This window comes from Bombina bombina, chromosome 7, assembly GCF_027579735.1.
Source record: "Bombina bombina isolate aBomBom1 chromosome 7, aBomBom1.pri, whole genome shotgun sequence".
Classification (NCBI taxonomy): Eukaryota; Metazoa; Chordata; class Amphibia; order Anura; family Bombinatoridae; genus Bombina; species Bombina bombina.
The window spans coordinates 375,243,388-375,261,439 of NC_069505.1; the positions used below are offsets into that span (position 1 = coordinate 375,243,388).

At 38.2% G+C, this 18,052-nt stretch overlaps 1 protein-coding gene across 2 annotated transcripts in view; it reads left to right on the top strand.

Moving 5' to 3' along the window:
- Window positions 1-18,052, top strand: part of ATG7 (autophagy related 7) — a 582,165-nt gene that overhangs the window by 297,612 nt on the left and 266,501 nt on the right. For both annotated transcript variants that reach the window (XM_053721092.1, XM_053721093.1), the window contains one exon: window positions 12,313-12,513. In XM_053721092.1, coding sequence (XP_053577067.1) covers window positions 12,313-12,513 — 201 coding nt within the window. The remainder of the gene's footprint in view (window positions 1-12,312; window positions 12,514-18,052) is intronic.

The window sequence follows — 18,052 nt, forward strand, 5'->3', positions numbered from 1 at the left end:
ATTAGGCAAAATTTTTATACATATAAAAAAAAAGATTAATAAAGTTTAAAAGAAAAATGCATGGCTGCTTTTTAATTTTGAATAGATGCATGTTTACTATAGTTTCATTAGCAAAAATGCTTCTAGTAAAAGCTATCACAATTTTTCAGGGTAATATGCACATATGCTGTGAGGGCCCAGTATCTGTATTCAAACAGCCATTTTAAAGAGTCAGCAGAGGCTTGATTCACACAAATTGAGTGTTTTTTAAGCACAGTACACACTACCGCAAGCTATCTGAGCTTGAATAGGGCACTCACTGCATGTGTGCTGCTAAAAAAAAACAGTAATTATTTTTACTAGAAGTATTTTTGCTAATAAAATTGAAATGTACTCATCCACTTTTCGTTTTTAAACTTTTTATCCCTTTAAGTTCTCCAGACTGTTCAATGTAAGCCATTGTTTCCAGGTCATTGTAACTTTGGGTTGGACGAACATATTTTTTTGTTTCCCGTTTAAGTTTAACGTTCAACCGTGCTTTTCAAGTTCTTGTAAGTTTGGATTGTGTTAATGGAATTCTTTAAACCTTGATTAAAGGGACAGTCTATTTGAAAATGTGTATTGTTTAAAAAGATAGATAATCTCTTTATTACCCATTCCTCAGTTTTGCATAATCAACACAGTTATATTAATATACTTTTAACCTCTGTGACTAACTTGTATCTAAGTCTCTGCACACTTCCTCCTTATCCCAGTGCTTTTGACAGACTTGCATTTTAGCCAATCAGTGCTGACTCATAAATAACTCCACGGGTGTGAGCACAATGTTACCTATATGGCACACATGAACTAGCACTGTATAAGTGTGAAAAACTGTCAAAATGCACTCAGATAAGAGGCAGCCTTTATTTTGGACTAAATTAAATAAACTCTTAGAATTAGTTATCTAGACTCAGTATCAACCTAGCTATAAATGTCTGTAGTGTTGTAGGTTATATTAATTACTACAGTAATTTATATAAACATACTACAGTAATTTATGTTCAGAACATATGTATTTTTAACTAGCTTAACACACTTGGTCAGCTGATGTTTCCTCCAAGTCTAAGCTTTTGGCGCTTCCCTACAAGGGTAAGACTTTGTTTGGGCCTGGACTGGCAGAAATGATATATGATCTGATATTACAGGTGAAAAAGAATCTTTTCTACCGCAAGACAAGAAGATTAGATTTAAGGGACGTCAAGGTAATTTTCGTTCCTTTCGTAATTTCAAAGGTCAAAAGCCTTCCGCTTCCAAACAGGAACAATCCAAGTCCTCTTGGAGACCGAGTATGTCCTGGAACAAGCAATCTAAGAAACCCTCAGCTGAGTCTAAATCAGCATGATTGGTCAGCCATCGGTCCGGAGTCGGATCAAGTGGGGGCAGACTTTCCCTGTTTTATCGGGAGTGGTTACGAGATGTCCTAGATCCTTGGGCTGTGGGCATTGTTTCTCAGGGTTACAAAATAGAATTCAATTTTCTCCCTCCCAGGGGCAGGTTTCACCTCTCAAGGTTGTCTGCAGATCAGGTAAAAAGAGAGGCATTCTTGAACTGCGTTCAGGATCTTTTCTCTCTGGGAGTGATTGTTCCAGTTCCAGTAAAGGAACAGGGTCTAGGATTCTATTTAAATCTGTAGTTCCCAAAAAAGAGGAAATTTTTTCCCCATTTTAGACCTAAAGTGTCTCAACGAGTTTCTCAGGGTGCCGTCCTTCAAAATGGAGACCATTTGGACCATTCTTCCTTTGGCTCAGGAAGGTCAGTTTATGACGACCATAGAAGAACTCATATCTTGATGTTCCTATTCACAGGGATCATTACAAATTTCTGAGATTCGCTTTTCTAGATAAACACTTTCAGTTTGTGGCTCTTCCGTTTGGCCTTGCCGCAGCTCCCAGAATTTTCTTAAAGGTTCTGGGGGCTCTCTAGCAAGTGATCAGGTCTTGGGGACTTGTGGTGGCGCCTTACTTAGACGACATTCTGGTTCAGACGCCAGCTTTTAAACAAGCAAGCTCCCAAACATAGATCTTGTTGTCTTTTCTACGTTCCCACAGATGGAAAATTAATCTGGGAAAGAGTTCCCTTGTTCCATCTACAAGGGTGGTGTTCTTAGGGACTATAATAGATTCCCTATCTATGAAGTCTACTGTTCAGCCATCTGTAGCCCAATGTATGGAAGTAATTGGGTTGATGGTCGCTTCCATGGACATCATTCCCTGCGCTTGATTCCATTTTAGAGCTCTGCAATTATGCATGCTCAAACAATGGAACGGAAACCATTCAGATATGTCCCAGAGGATATATCTAGACATGTTAACAAGAGACTCTCTTCCATGGTGGTTTTCTCAGGAGCATCTGTCCCAGAGCACTTGCTTCCGGAGACCTTCTTGGGTGATCGTGACCATGGATGCCAGCCTGCTAGGCTGGGGAGGAGTCCGGGACTTGTTAAAGGCACAGGGGTTATGGAAGAGTCTGCTCTCCCCATAAACATCTTGGAGTTGATAGCGATTTACAATTCTCTGTTAACTTTAGCCCGCTTTATCAGATTTCAGTCGGACAATATCACCTCAGTTGCTTACATCAACCACCAGGGAGGAACTCGGTTTTCCTTAGCCATGAAAGAGGTGGAACGGATTATTCAGTGGGCAGAAGCTCACAATTGTTGTCTATCTGCCATCCACATTCCAGGAGTGGACATCTGGGAGGCGGATTTTCTGAGCAGACAGACTTCATTCCGGGGAGTGGGCTCTCCATCTGGAGGTGTTCTCCAGGTTAACCTTCAAGTGGGGGATGCCGGAGTTCGATCTGATGCCAGCAGAATGCCAACCTTCCAAGGTACGGTTCAAGAGATCTGCAGGCAGCTCTGATATATGCTCTGGCGGTGCCTTGGGGGTTCGGTCTAGTTTATCTGTTTCCTCCGTTTGCTCTTTTTCCATGAGTCATTGCTCATATCTAACAGGAGAGAGTGTCGGTAATTTTAATAGCTCTGGTATGTAGACCTAGTGAACATGTCATCTCTGCCTCCTTGGAGGCTGCCTCTGAGGAAGGATCTTCTAATTCAGGGTCCTTTCTTCCATCAAAATCTCGTTTCTCTGAAACTGACTGCTTAGAGATTGAGCGCTTAGTTTTGTCTAAGCGTGGTTTTTCGGAGTCGGTCATTGAGACCATGATCCAGGCTCATTAGCCCGTAAGGCGTTAATACCTTTATCGGTGTGAATCTAAGGGCTACTCTTGGAGTAGGATTAGGATTTCTAGAATTTTGTATTTTCTCCAGGAAGGTCTGGAGAAGGGTTTGTCAGTCAGTACTCTGAAGAGTCAGATTTCTGCTTTATCTATTTTGTAGCATAAACGTTTGGCGGTTGTACCAGATGTTCAATCTCTTTGTTAGGCATTGGTAAGAATCAAGCCTGTGTTTAAGTCGGTTACTCCTCCTTGGAGTCTTAACCTTGTTGTTAAGGTTTTGCAGCAGGCTCTGTTTGAGCGAATGCATTCCTTAGATATTAAGGTTTTGTTTCTTGTTGCTATTTCTTCTGCGAGGAGAGTTTCGGAACTCTCGGCTTTGCAGTATGATTCTCCTTACCTTATCTTTCATGCGGATAAGGTGGTCCTACGTACTAGGTTGGTTCCTAAAGTGGTTTTCTCTCTGTCCCAATCCTCCTTCTCTTAAGGAGCGTCTGTTGCCCAACTTGGATGTAGTGCGTGCTTTAAAATTCTATTAACAGGCGACTAAGGATTTTCGCCAGTCTTCTGTCCTTTTTGTTTGTTTCTTGGGAAAGCGTAAGGGTCAAAAGGCTACTGCTACTTTTCTTTCCTTTTGGTTGAGAAGTATGATTAGTTTTGCTTATGAGACTGCTGGACAGCAGCCTCCTGAGAGAATTACAGCTCATTCCACTAGGGCTGTCTCGTCTTCTTGGACTTTCAAAAATGAAGCTTCTGTGGAACAGATTTGTAAGGCTACAACTTGGTCCTCTTTGCATACTTTTTCATATTTTCCAAATTTGATACTTTTTTGGGAGAAAGGTTCCTCAAGTGGTGGTGCCTTCTGTTTAGATCTGCCTATCTTGCTATCCCTCCCTAGTCATCTGTATTCTCTAGCTTGGGTATTGGTTTCCACTAGTAATAGATGACGTTGTGGACTCACCATATCTTAGGTCAGAAAACAAAATTTATGCTTACCTGATAAATTTATTTATTTCTGGATATGGTGAGTCCACGACCCCACCCTTATATTTAAGACAGTTATATTTTGACTAAACCTCAGGCACCTCTAAACCTTTGTGTTATTCCTTTTTCTATTTCCCTTCAGTCGAATGACTGGGGATTTTGGAAAGGGGAGTGATATTTAACAGCTTTTGCTGTGGTGCTCTTTGCCGCCTCCTGCTGGACAAAAGCAGGATGACATAGTGGACTCACCATATCCGGAAAGAAATACATTTATCAGTTAAGCATACATTTTTTTTTTTTTTTTTTTTTTTTTTGTTTTTTTTTTTTTTTTGGGTGGCTTATTTTTTAGATTAGGGCTTTGGGCTTTTTTAAAAGAGCTGAATGCCCTTTTAAGGGCAATGCTCATACAAAGGCCCCTTTAGGGGCATTGAGTAGCTTAGGTTTTTTTAGAGTTTTTTTTTTTGGGGGGGGGTTGGTTGTGTGGTTTTTTTTACAGGTAAAAGAGCTGTTTAACTTAGGGCAATACCCTACAAAAGGCCCTTTTAAGTGCTATTGGTAGTTTATTGTAGGCTAGGGGGTGTTGTTATTTGGGGGGGCTTTTTTATTTTTATAGGGGTATTAGATTAGGTGTAATTGTTTTTATTTTTGATCATTTAGTTTATTATGTTTTGTAAGCTTAGTGTTTTTAATTTTTCATAATTTAGTGTTTATTATTTTTTGTAATTTTAGATTTTTTAATTTTTTTCGTAGTGTTAGGTTTTTTAAATTTGAAATTTAGGTTTTTAATTGGTAGTATTTGTTTATTTTATTAGAATAGTAATGTTAGGTTAATTTAAAGTTTAATGTTAGGTTTATTTTTATTTGACAGGTAAGTTTTTATTTATTTTAAGATAGTTATATTGTAATTTAAAGTTAGGGGGTGTTAGATTTAGGGGCTAATAGTTTAATTTAGTGATTTGCGATGTGGGGGACCGGTGGTTTAGGGGTTAATAGGTTTATTTAGTGACAGCGATGTGGGAGGCCGGAGGTTTAGGGGTTAATAACTTTATTATAGTGGCGGGGATGTGGGAGGCTGGAAGTTTAGGGGTTAATAACTTTATTATCGTTGCGGCGATGTCGGGGAGCGGCGGATTAGGGGTTAATAGCTTTATTAAAGTGTCAGCGATGTCATGGGGCTGGGGATTAGGGGTTGTTAGGTTTGTTTAATTGTCGCGATGTGGGTGGGGGCGGCAGATTAGGGGTTAATAAGTTTAATATAGTGTTTGTAATGTGGGAGGGCGGTGGTTTAGGGGTTAATAGGTAGTTTATGGGTGTTAGTGTACTTTGTAACACTTTAGTTATGAGTTTTGTGAAACATTTTTGTTACACAAAATCCATAACTACTGCTCTCAGATCGCGTTATGGACCGTGTCGGTATAGGCTGTAATGCAAGCTTTTTAGCCGGACCGCACAACCTGTAATACCAGTGCTATGGAAATCCCACACAAAACGTAATTTTTTTGAGTGCGGAATGGACATTGCGTTACAGGCTAAAATGCTTGCGGGATAGCAATACCGACATGACTCGTAATATGCGTTACTGGCCATTACGCTGGAATTGCCATTTTTTCAGCGTTAAAAGCCGTAATGCAATACAGGTAGCTCTCAGTTTACGCCGGGGTTAGGTTCCAGGAGGAATGGTAAATCAAAACTGTTGTAAATTGAAACCCAGTTTATAATGTAAGTCAATGGGAAGTGAGGGAGTTTGGTTCCAGGCCCCTCTCAAAATTGTCATAAGTAACACCTAATACATTATTTTTAAAGCTTTGAAATGAAGACTTTAAATGCTAAACAGCATTATAAACCTAATAATATAGATTGTATCATCATCAAACTAAGTTTAGTGAACAAAAACTTTTGCTAAACATCACCTCATAAAATAATTACAACACAGACTGCATCATCATCAAACTAAGTTTAATGAACAAAAACGTTTTCTTTCATGTAATTAGCAAGAGTCCATGAGCTAGTGACGTATGGGATATACATTCCTACCAGGAGGGGCAAAGTTTCCCAAACCTCAAAATGCCTATAAATACACCCCTCACCACACCCACAATTCAGTTTTACAAACTTTGCCTCCCATGGAGGTGGTGAAGTAAGTTTGTGCTAGATTCTACGTTGATATGCGCTTCGCAGCAGGCTGGAGCCCGGTTTTCCTCTCAGAGTGCAGTGAATGTCAGAGGGATGTGAAGAGAGTATTGCCTATTTGAATACAATGGTCTTCCTCTAGGGGATACATTTCATAGGTTCTCTGTTATCGGTCGTAGAGATTTCTTCTCCTGCCTCCCTTTTCAGATCGACGATATACTCATATACCATTACCTCTACTGATTCTCGTTTCAGTACTGGTTTGGCTATCTACTATATGTAGATGAGTGTCTTAGGGTAAGTAAGTCTTATTTTATTATGACACTCTAAGCTATGGTTGGGCACTTTATATGTAAAGTTCTAAATATATATCTTTAAACTTATATTTGCCATGATTCAGGATAATCAGTATTCCTTCTTTCAGACAGTCAGTTTCATTATTTGGGATAATGCATATGAATGAATGTTTTTTTCTTACCTGTAAAATTTTCAATTGAATTTTTTCCCTGTGGGCTGTTAGGCTCGCGGGGGCTGAAAATGCTTCAATTTATTGCGTCATTTTTGGCGGCGCAAAAATTTTGTCATTTCCGGCGCCCTAATTGACGCCGGAAGTTTCTTCGTGGTTGCGTAATTTTTTGACGTATATATGTTCAGACGTTTTTTTTGCGCCAAAAATGTGGGCGTTGTTTTTTTTGGCGTCACAGGATGTGGCGTCATACTTGGCGCCAAAAAATATGGGCATTGTACTTGGCGCCAATAATGTGGCGTCATTCTTGGCGCCAAAAAATGTGGGCGTCATTCTTGTCTCCACCTTTTTTTCACGTTATTTCAGTCTCATTTTTCATTGCTTCTGGTTGCTAGAGGCTTGTTCATTTGGCATTTTTTCCCATTCCTGAAACTGTCATTTAAGGAATTTGATAATTTTGCTTTATATGTTGTTTTTTCTATTACATATTGCAAGATGTCTCACCCTGACCCTGGATCAGAATCTACTTCTGGGAAGACACTGCCTGATGCTGGTTCTACCAAAGTTAAGTGCATCTGTTGTAAACTTTTGGTAACTGTTCCTCCGGCTGTAGTTTGTGATAACTGTCATGATAAACTTTCTAATGCAGATTGTGTTTCCATTAGTAATAATTCATTACCTGTTGTTGTTCCTTCAACATCTAATGTTCAGGATGTCCCTGTTAATGTAAAAGAATTTGTTTCTAAATCTATTAGGAAGGCTCTGTCTGTTATTCCTCCTTCCAGTAAAAGTAAAAGGTCTTTTAAAACTTCCCATATTTCAGATGAATTTTTAAGTGACCGCCATCATTCTGACTTATCTGTTTCTGATGAGGATCTATCTGGTTCAGAAGATTCTGCCTCAGATATTGACGCTGATAAATCTTCATATTTATTTAAGATGGAGTTTATTCGTTCTTTACTTAAAGAAGTGTTAATTGCATTAGATATGGAGGAGTCTAGTCCTCTTGATACTAAATCTACTAAGCGTTTAAATTCAGTTTTTAAACCTCATGTAGTTATTCCAGAAGTTTTTCCAGTTCCTGATGCTATTTCAGAAGTAATTTCTAGGGAATGGAATAGTCTGGGTACTTCATTTACACCTTCTCAAAGGTTTAAGAAATTGTACCGTGTGCCATCTGATAGATTAGAGTTTTGGGACAAAATCCCTAAAGTTGATGGGGCTATCTCTACTCTTGCTAAACGTACTACTATTCCTACGGCAGATAGTACTTCCTTTAAGGATCCTTTAGATAGGAAGCTTGAATCCTTTCCAAGAAGAGCATATTTATGTTCAGGTAAATCCTCTTCAGCTTTGTATGCTGAACCAGTGGTGCAGGGATTATACAAAGATATCACAAATAATATCCTTAAATCCCAATGTTCTATCTTCTCTGACTTGGTGGTTGAATCACCATCGTCTAATTCAAGGGGCCTCTTTTGTTCATCCAATCTGGACTGTAATCTCAACAGATGCAAGTCTTTCAGGTTGGGGAGCTGTATGGGGATCTCTGACAGCGCAGGGGGTTTGGGAATCTCAGGAGGCGAGATTACCAATCAACATTTTGGAACTCCGTGCGATTTTCAGAGTTCTTCACTTCTGGCCTCTTCTGAAGAGAGAATCGTTTATTTGTTTTCAGACAGACAATGTCGCAACCGTGGCGTATGTCAATCATCAAGGTGGGACTCACAGTCCTCAAGCTATGAAAGAAGTATCTCGGATACTTGTATGGGCGGAATCCAGCTCCTGTCTAATTTCTGCGGTTCACATCCCAGGTGTAGACAATTGGGAAGCGGATTATCTCAGTCGCCAGACGTTACATCCGGGCGAATGGTCTCTTCACCCAGAGGTATTTCTTCAGATTGTTCAAATCTGGGGACTTCCAGAAATAGATCTGATGGCCTCTCATCTAAACAAGAAACTTCCCAGGTATCTGTCCAGATCCAGGGATCCTCAGGCGGAAGCAGTGGACGCGTTGTCGCTTCCTTGGAATTATCATCCTGCCTATATCTTTCCGCCTCTAGTTCTTCCAAAAGTGATTTCCAAAATTCTAATGGAACGTTCGTTTGTACTGCTGGTGGCTCCAGCATGGCCTCACAGGTTTTGGTATGCGGATCTCATTCGGATGGCCAGTTGCCAACCTTGGACACTTCCGTTAAGACCAGACCTTCTATCTCAAGGCCCATTTTTCCATCAGGATCTCAAATCATTAAATTTGAAGGTATGGAAATTGAACGCTTGATTCTTAGTCATAGAGGTTTCTCTGACTCAGTAATTAATACTATGTTACAGGCTCGTAAATCTGTGTCTAGGAAGATTTATTATCGAGTCTGGAAGACTTACATTTCTTGGTGTTCTTCTCATAAATTCTCCTGGTATTCTTTTAGAATTCCTAGAATTTTACAGTTTCTTCAGGATGGTTTGGATAAAGGTTTGTTCTTTGAAAGGACAAATCTCTGCTCTTTCTGTTCTTTTTCACAGAAAGATTGCTAATCTTCCTGATATTCATTGTTTTGTACAGGCTTTGGTTCATATCAAACCTGTCATTAAGTCAATCTCTCTCCTCCTTGGAGTCTTAATTTGGTTCTGAGGGCTTTACAGGCTCCTCCGTTTGAACCTATGCATTCTCTGGATATTAAATTACTTTCTTGGAAAGTTTTGTTCCTTTTGGCCATCTCTTCTGCTAGAAGAGTTTCTGAGTTATCTGCTCTTTCTTGTGAATATCCTTTTCTGATTTTTCATCAGGATAAGGCGGTGTTGCGGACTTCATTTCAATTTTTACCTAAGGTTGTGAATTCTAACAACAGTAGAGAAATTGTCCCTTCATTGTGTCCTAATGCTAAGAATTCTCTGGAGAAATCTTTTCATTCTTTGGATGTAGTAAGAGCTTTGAAATATTTTGTTGAAGCTACTAAAGATTTTAGAAAGACTTCTAGTCTATTTGTTATCTTTTCTGGTTCCAGGAAAGGTCAGAAAGCTTCTGCCATTTCTTTGGCGTCTTGGTTAAAGTCTTTGATTCATCATGCTTATGTGGAGTCGGGTAAGTCCCCTCAAAGGATTACGGCTCATTCTACTAGGTCAGTTTCTACTTCCTGGGCTTTTAGGAATGAAGCTTCTGTTGATCAGATTTGCAAAGCAGCAACTTGGTCTTCTTTGCATACTTTTACTAAATTCTACCATTTTGATGTTTTCTCTTCTTCTGAAGCAGTTTTTGGTAGAAAAGTACTTCAGGCAGCTGTTTCAGTTTGATTCTTCTGCTTATAATTTCAGTTTTTTTAATTATAAGATTAAAACTTTTTGATTTGGGTTGTGGATTATTTTTTCAGCGGAATTGGCTGTCTTTATTTTATCCCTCCCTCTCTAGTGACTCTTGCGTGGAAGTTCCACATCTTGGGTATCTGCTATCCCATACGTCACTAGCTCATGGACTCTTGCTAATTACATGAAAGAAAACATAATTTATGTAAGAACTCCATGAGACCCACCCTTTTTTGTGGTGGTTATGATTTTTTTTGTATAAAGTACAATTTTTCCAATTCCTTATTTTTGATGCTTTCGCTCCTTTTTTATAACCCCACTACTTGGCTATTCGTTAAACTGAATTGTGGGTGTGGTGAGGGGTGTATTTATAGGCATTTTGAGGTTTGGGAAACTTTGTCCCTCCTGGTAGGAATGTATATCCCATACGTCACTAGCTCATGGACTCTTGCTAATATGAAAGAAATGAATTTATCAGGTAAGTTCTTACATAAATTATGTTTTTTTACTTGCATTTTTCTGCAATCAGTTATCTGCATTGTTAGCATGTTAGATAATATTGAGTCTGCACCTATTCTATGCATTTCAATCTGCAGTGATTAATAGGCAGTTAGGCACCCTCACCTCAAGCTGCTAGACAGTAAGATAATAGGGAAGTGCCTGCTAAATTTTACTCTATAGATCTGGTCTGATCTGTGTACACAGATCAATTTAAGGCTGTTAAGTTGCATAACTTTACTGCAAAACAAGCGGACAGCTCCATCTACTGGCTATTTTAATTAGTGCATTGATTTCCAAAGCTTTTCAATAGCAGTCACATGACTGAAAAAAAAAGGTTGTTATTCTGAAAGGGCGCAAATTGAACTGGTGTAAACCGAGGGCCACCTGTACTCGTAATCTAGGTGAATGTGAGGTATGAGCTTGTTTTCTTGATTTAATATCTTTGTCCTTTTAGTCTCCCTGTAGGAATAATTCCTGAATATCTTAGTATGATATTATCTATTTGTTTAATAAATTATTTTTTGCATAGTGTTTTTCATTCGGCTATCAATTTGCTATACCTGTTCTATACTCTCATCAGCGTATATGCTTCTGAGCTGTATATGAGCTATGCCGGATAAAATCATATAATATTTTTTAAAATACTATATATATGTATTAATTTTACAGCTGAATAAATTATTATTATCTCATCATAATTATGTTTTGTTTTTTTGTTGAACAAACTTTATTTTCTTCAAAAGCAACAAAAATAGCATCATTAATACACAACCATTTGTATTACAGAATCAAGAAGTTTAATATTTCTGTGAACATCAAAGTACATTTTAAACCAAGGGGGCTGAAATGCAACTCCCTTGCACATCATATCAAATTCTGCTGTTTGTTTGAGTACTATCTATTAGGGTTTCCCACTCTCCTTCACAAAAATACTGGACAATCTGTAGATAACTTGGCACAAAGTGCTTTGGGGTCACACAGTGCCCCCCTAATAGCTCTACCTTAGCCCCCTCTCTTTTGTCCCACAATGTATACTTTTCACAACTGAACAGTAAATTTTACCCCTTGGCTGCCAGTAACATACAAATCCAAAATGTTACCTCTTTGGCTGTGGCATATGTAAATAGCATTAATTTAACCCCCTTGATTGCCCCTCACTTCTTTCTGCTCTATATTTGCAAGTCTTTTATATTCAGCCAACACTCAGGGACTTTAAAAAAACCAGGATATTTCAGTGTACAGTATTTTTGTGAAGATTTTATGGGACAGCTGCTAAAATACTGTCCGGTTGAATACTGGACACCTGGCAAACCTACTATCTAGTAAAGTTCACATATCTGCAGAGCTTGAGGAACAACAACTTTCTTGTAGACAAGTTTTATAGCGAAAGTACTAATGATGTTACTTTTTGTATACAGAGCTTACAACTACAGGGGATATAAATACACAAATTGGCCTATTCTGCTATGTTTCACATTAACAGTTTAAGCATTATTAAAAGGACAGCCTATGAACCTACCTAGGTTTAGCTTTCAACAAAGAATAACAAGAGAACAAAGTAAATTTGATGATAAAAGTAAATTGGACAGTTGTTTAAAATTGCATGCCCTATCTAAATCATGAAAGTTTAATTTTGACTTTACTGTCCCTTTAAAAAATACAATTAAATACTTTGTTGAATATTTAATAAAATAATAATATTTTCTATCCAACTAATATTTGTTTTCTTAAACTCATAGTTGGTCATCAACGCTGCTTTGGGGTTTGACACATTTGTAGTAATGAGACACGGACTGAAGAAACCGAAGCAGGAGGAGGCCATTGATTCTCACTCCCAAGCTGCCAGCTCCTCTGATCTCTTGGGGTCATCTCTTTTCTCCAACATACCGGGATACAAACTTGGCTGTTATTTCTGTAATGATGTGGTGGCCCCTGGTGATGTAAGTTTCAATTGTTTCTTAATTTTCATCCACATCACATGTGTTCTTAGAGATAAGTGCTTAATGATATATTACTTTCCTTAAAGGAACATACATTTGAATGTTAAATGTATTTCAAATTGCTTCAGTGAAAATTTATCACAGGATTTTTCTTTTTAATAATTTTTCGTATGCAGGAAGTCTGTCATTCGTGTATCTAAAGCTTTGTGCATGTGCATCAGATACTAGCGCTACAGATGATTTCAAACTTGCATCTGTTTGAATTTGAAATGCACCACTGTGAATTACAATAGTACTTTTATGCACCCTTAAAGAGACATTTCAGTTGCATTTTGAATTAAATACTTTGAGATTATAATTTAAAACAAGAAATACCTTGAGACAGTATATATATATATATATATATATATATATATATATATATATATATATATATATATATATATATAATATATATATAACACACAGAGAATGTCCTGCACTCACTTGCAAGCTCTCAGCTAAGATTAAAAGCAAAACTGGAAGAGTTAGTTATCGCATCTGGCCAAATGGGACAAGCCCAGGTACCACGTCAAGGTCTCTCCCAAAACCTGGGTACTTAATACAGCCATACAAATTCAAGCTCTCAATCAAACAAGCTGGGAACAAGTCAAGGCTGCACAGGCTTATGTAATCACCCTAGACATATACAAAAACACAGAAGGGCACTGCACTCTCAGACTGGACTGGGTACACATTCTATGACCCTGCAACATGCTCAGCCCTGGGTGCTCAATAGCACTCTCAGGGAGCTGTTCTGTCCCCAGAGTCACAGGCAGTTAACCCCAGACAAGTCTGGGTGCAAGGCCCCTAGGGTAAATTACAAAATAAATTAATACAACACACAGAGAAAGTCCAGCACTCAACGGCAAGCTCTCAGCTAAGATTAAAAGCAAAACTGGAAGATTTGTGTGTGTATGTATGTGTGTATATATATATATATATATATATATATATATATATATATATATATATAAATGTATAATCAAAAAAGGAAGAGAAAATCCAAACGAGGTTCCAGTATAAAAAAACGTGAGTTTATTCCAAAACATTTAAAATCAACGGAATACAAACCTTATAGGTGCAGTAAGACAAAGACATCCCGGTCTAACGCGTTTCAGCTCCTTGAAGCCATACTCATAGACCTGTGGATGCTTTGCCCTTACAGCCAATAAATGAACTTAAATGTAAAATGTATATATTTTGTCCACTGGTAATAGTGTAGTCTCAATAATATTTTTAAATCATTCCTCAAATAGTCACTACGTATTGTTTTTATCCCCATGTGGACAAAGTTATGCAGGAATATATTGTATTCAATAGCTCAATTAAGCTGTTTCAACTATGTTCTAAAATACTTTGCTGCCTTGAATTACGGAAATCTATAAATATTTTTGTTGAGCACTGGTATATATATTTATTGGGTTAACAAATATTGGTCAAATTGCTTGCTTGATTTGTGTTCGATTCAATCTTGACTTGTTAACCCCAGATTAGATACATATATATATCACTAAGTATATACCCTTGGATCTACAGCTAACTAGCGTTAAATGTCCTTTTAGCACTTCTATTTGCTTGTATAAATTTGGATGTTAGTTACGTGTACAAAAATATATTATATTTGATAGCTCATTGGCCCTGTTTCAACTATGTTATTACATACAATGCTAGCTTGAATTCTGAAAATTATCAGTACTTGTGTATCTTGAGGACTTATATATGTACTCATTCAGTTTGCAAACGTTAGTCAAATTGCTTATTTAGTTGTAGATAATTGTATCTTTGCCTGTGAGTAACATATTGAATAAACATATATTGCTGAGTATCCAACCAATGATCCTTATAGCACTTCTATTTAATTATATAGATTTATGATGGTAGTTACATATGGTATTTTTTATGTATCTAGCTTTTCTATCACGTGAATCCATATATTGTGGAGTATCCACCCAACGATCCTTATAACACTTCTATTTAATTATATAGATTTTAGATGGTAATTACATATGGTATTTTTTATTTATATATATATATAGCTTCTCTATCACATGACAATAATCGTATCTAGCAATATTGTTGCTTACAGTTTGGAACTTGCCACATGTAACGTAGCTCCCGTATCTAGGGCTCTCTGCCTTGCCCAATATTATTAACTTGTAGCAATTTCTATTAGTTTTCTATATAGCTTGTGAGTCCCCACCCAAATAAATATTTATCACTGGATATATTATCATTAGATTCACAAACATCTAAACGTTAAGTATCCTACTTATCAGTACTTCTATTTGTTTGTTATAATTTTGTAACGTTAGTTAGGTGTGATGTTTCTTATGTTTCTTATATACAGCTCATTGTGCCACATTGTGATAATCGTATCTTGCAACATGTGTTGCTTTCAATCTTATACAGGTCACATACAAACTAGCTCATGTATCTGAGGCTTTCAGTACTGCCCAATATTGTTAGCTTGTAGCGCTTTGTATTAGGTCATGTTCCTGTATTGCGGTAACTCTATTATATTTAACACAATTGTTAAATGACAAACATTGGGACCCCATCGTCCCACACAACCCCTCTGACGCGTTTTGCCAAAAACTTGATGCGTTTTTCATGTGATAGAGAAGCTATATAAATAAAAAATACCATATGTAATTACCATCTAAAATCTATATAATTAAATAAAAGTGTTATAAGGATCGTTGGGTGGTTACTCCACAATATATGGATTCATGTGATAGAAAAGCTAGATACATAAAAAATACCATACGTAACTACCATCATAAATCTATATAATTAAATAGAAGTGCTATAAGGATCATTGGTTGGATACTCAGCAATATATGTTTATTTAATATGTTACTCACAGGCAAAGAAATATTATTGAGACCATACCATTATCAGTGGACGAAAGATATAAATTTTACATTTAAGTTTTTTTAAGTTCATTTTATCTATAAGTATTTATTCCCTTATTATCAGGGAATGAACATAATAGTGTAAACAATCACTTTATTTATGCCAATATCAAACAACAAGCAAAAACGCATAATAGATGTTTTTTGGTATCATTTTTATAGGACCAGTGAGTTTATCTGGGAAATCATTAATATCATAAAAACATAAAACAAAGAAATTAAATTTTAAGATTAGAGATAACCCCTGAAAACTACTCATAGAACACTTCCAATACAGCTGAAATGTATCTTCCATGATACAAACTCTAATACAGGTCACAAACATTTACTTGGTGGCAAGGGACTACAAGAATATTATTAAATATGAACATACCCTACCAGTGGTATTGAAAAATTAATTTTCAAATTACTAGTCCCATCACGAGCAACCATTATTGTGAAACATTGCTCGTAGCTGATAAGCCAATATAGCGGTTACTCTGAACTAATAAAACTACAAAGTCTCAGAAATATTACATAAATAGAAGAAGGCCGGATAGTATAAATCAGTGAGACACTACTGAAATATTAGCACAATTGTTTCTGATAGGGATTTTAATTGTTTATGTTGTTCACCCATCTTTTAAATGTAACAATAAAACTTATATTTTAATTACATATTTTCCTGCCTCTACATTAGTCTGGGCATAGAGTGCTACCTAAGCATTTCTTTCTGTGGAACACTGTTCCAATAGTTCTTTTATGATTAAAAATAATGCTAGCACCACTCCTCAGGCTTAGGATTTTGCTCTGAGCCATTTGCTCTCAGAAACGGGACCAGGCAGGGATGCCCGCTATCCCCTCTTCTTTTCGTCCTGGCTATAGAAACTCTTGCTGAGGCCATCTGCATCAGCAGGGACATTAAGGGTGTGTGCATTCAGGGGACCTACCAGAAACTTAGCCTATTTGCAGACGATCTCACGGTCTTCCTCACAGATCCTGACCGATCGCTCCAACATCTACTAAACCTATTTGACCTTTTTGGTAGTATGTCGTTCTACAAGTTGAACGTGTCCAAAACAGAGGCTTACCCGATCCATATACCCATGCCCCAATTGCAGGCCCTCCAGGCGACCCACAACTTTAAATGGAACCCTAAGGGATTATGCCACCTTGGTGTTTTCTTATCACATGACTTTAAGAGTGTGATGTCAACTAACTATGACCATTTCCTCCTTGATCTCAGACAGATGCTACAGCTTCCTAGATACAGGGAGGTTTCTTGGATGGGCAGGATATCTGCTTTCAAAATGATGATCCTACCAAAACTCACGTACTTATTTAGATGCCCCCCCTCCACCTCCCCAATGCCTACTTAGACAGTTTCCAGTCGCTCCTTAATAGATACATCTGGGCTGACGCTCACCCTAGAGTAGCAAGGAGGATCCTACAGGGCCCGATAGACAAAGGAGGTTTAGGCCTCCCCAACCTTAAAATGTATTATGAGGCTGCCATGTTAACTCACATTTCTAGCTGGGGTCTCAACGTGGAATATCCTAGATGGTACGAAATAGAGCAGGATTCTTTACCTCACAGTGTCCTACTCCGAGACTTGGCGTGGATTCCACAGCACTGTAAACCACTCTCTCTCTTACCCCCAATCAAATCATTAGGCATTGCCTCAGTCTCTGGCACAAATTACACCACTCCTCTAGAGTAGCTCCCCATCCATCCCCCACTCATGCTATAAGGGGGCTCCCAGATTCGAATGTATATCCATAGACACAGTCAGGGATATGTTCCTAGATGGGGTGTGGGCGACTGGATCCCCTTTGATAACACAATACTCAATCCCCTGTAGACTGCACTTTGAGGTCACACGTCTTAGGTCATTGTTACATAGCTGGAATTTCTTTCAGTCTCCCCCACGAGAGCCTACACTATGGGAAACTAGGTACCAAATGGGACTGCAGGGACATCACCCACTGACGATACATTACCAATGTCTACAGGACCTCCCTACACTCCAGAAGACACATAATATTCTTGCCTGGGAGAGAGACCTAGGCCAGGCCTTTGATAGTCAAGAGTGGACAAGAGCCATTGCATACACTAGACAGGCAATACACAACATCACACTTTTCGAACTATTTTACAAACTCTTGACGAGATGGCACTGGGTGCCTAGCCGCCTAAGTAGACTCCCGACTGCTGTTTCTGACAGGTGCTGGAGAGGGTGTAACCAGAGGGGTGATGACTTACATATCTGGTGGGGTTGCCCCGAGATCCAGAAACTATGGACCAAGGTCCTTGACCTTGGAAGACTACTTGCTCTCCCTACGGAGGAGGGTCCAGAGACCTATGTACTTCATCTTAACATTCCCAAACTTCCCAAACCACTAAGACACCTCTTTGTTTATTTATTGATGGCCACCAAACTTGCGATTGCAAGACACTGGAAACAACCTAACGCGCCCAATTTGGGGAAAGTTCTGGAGATACTCTCTAACATCCACCAGCTCTGTGATGTCGTCATGGAATTGTGGAAGAGTACTCCAATGGCAACCTGTGAAGCTATGGTGAACTCCATGCCCAAGAGGGTT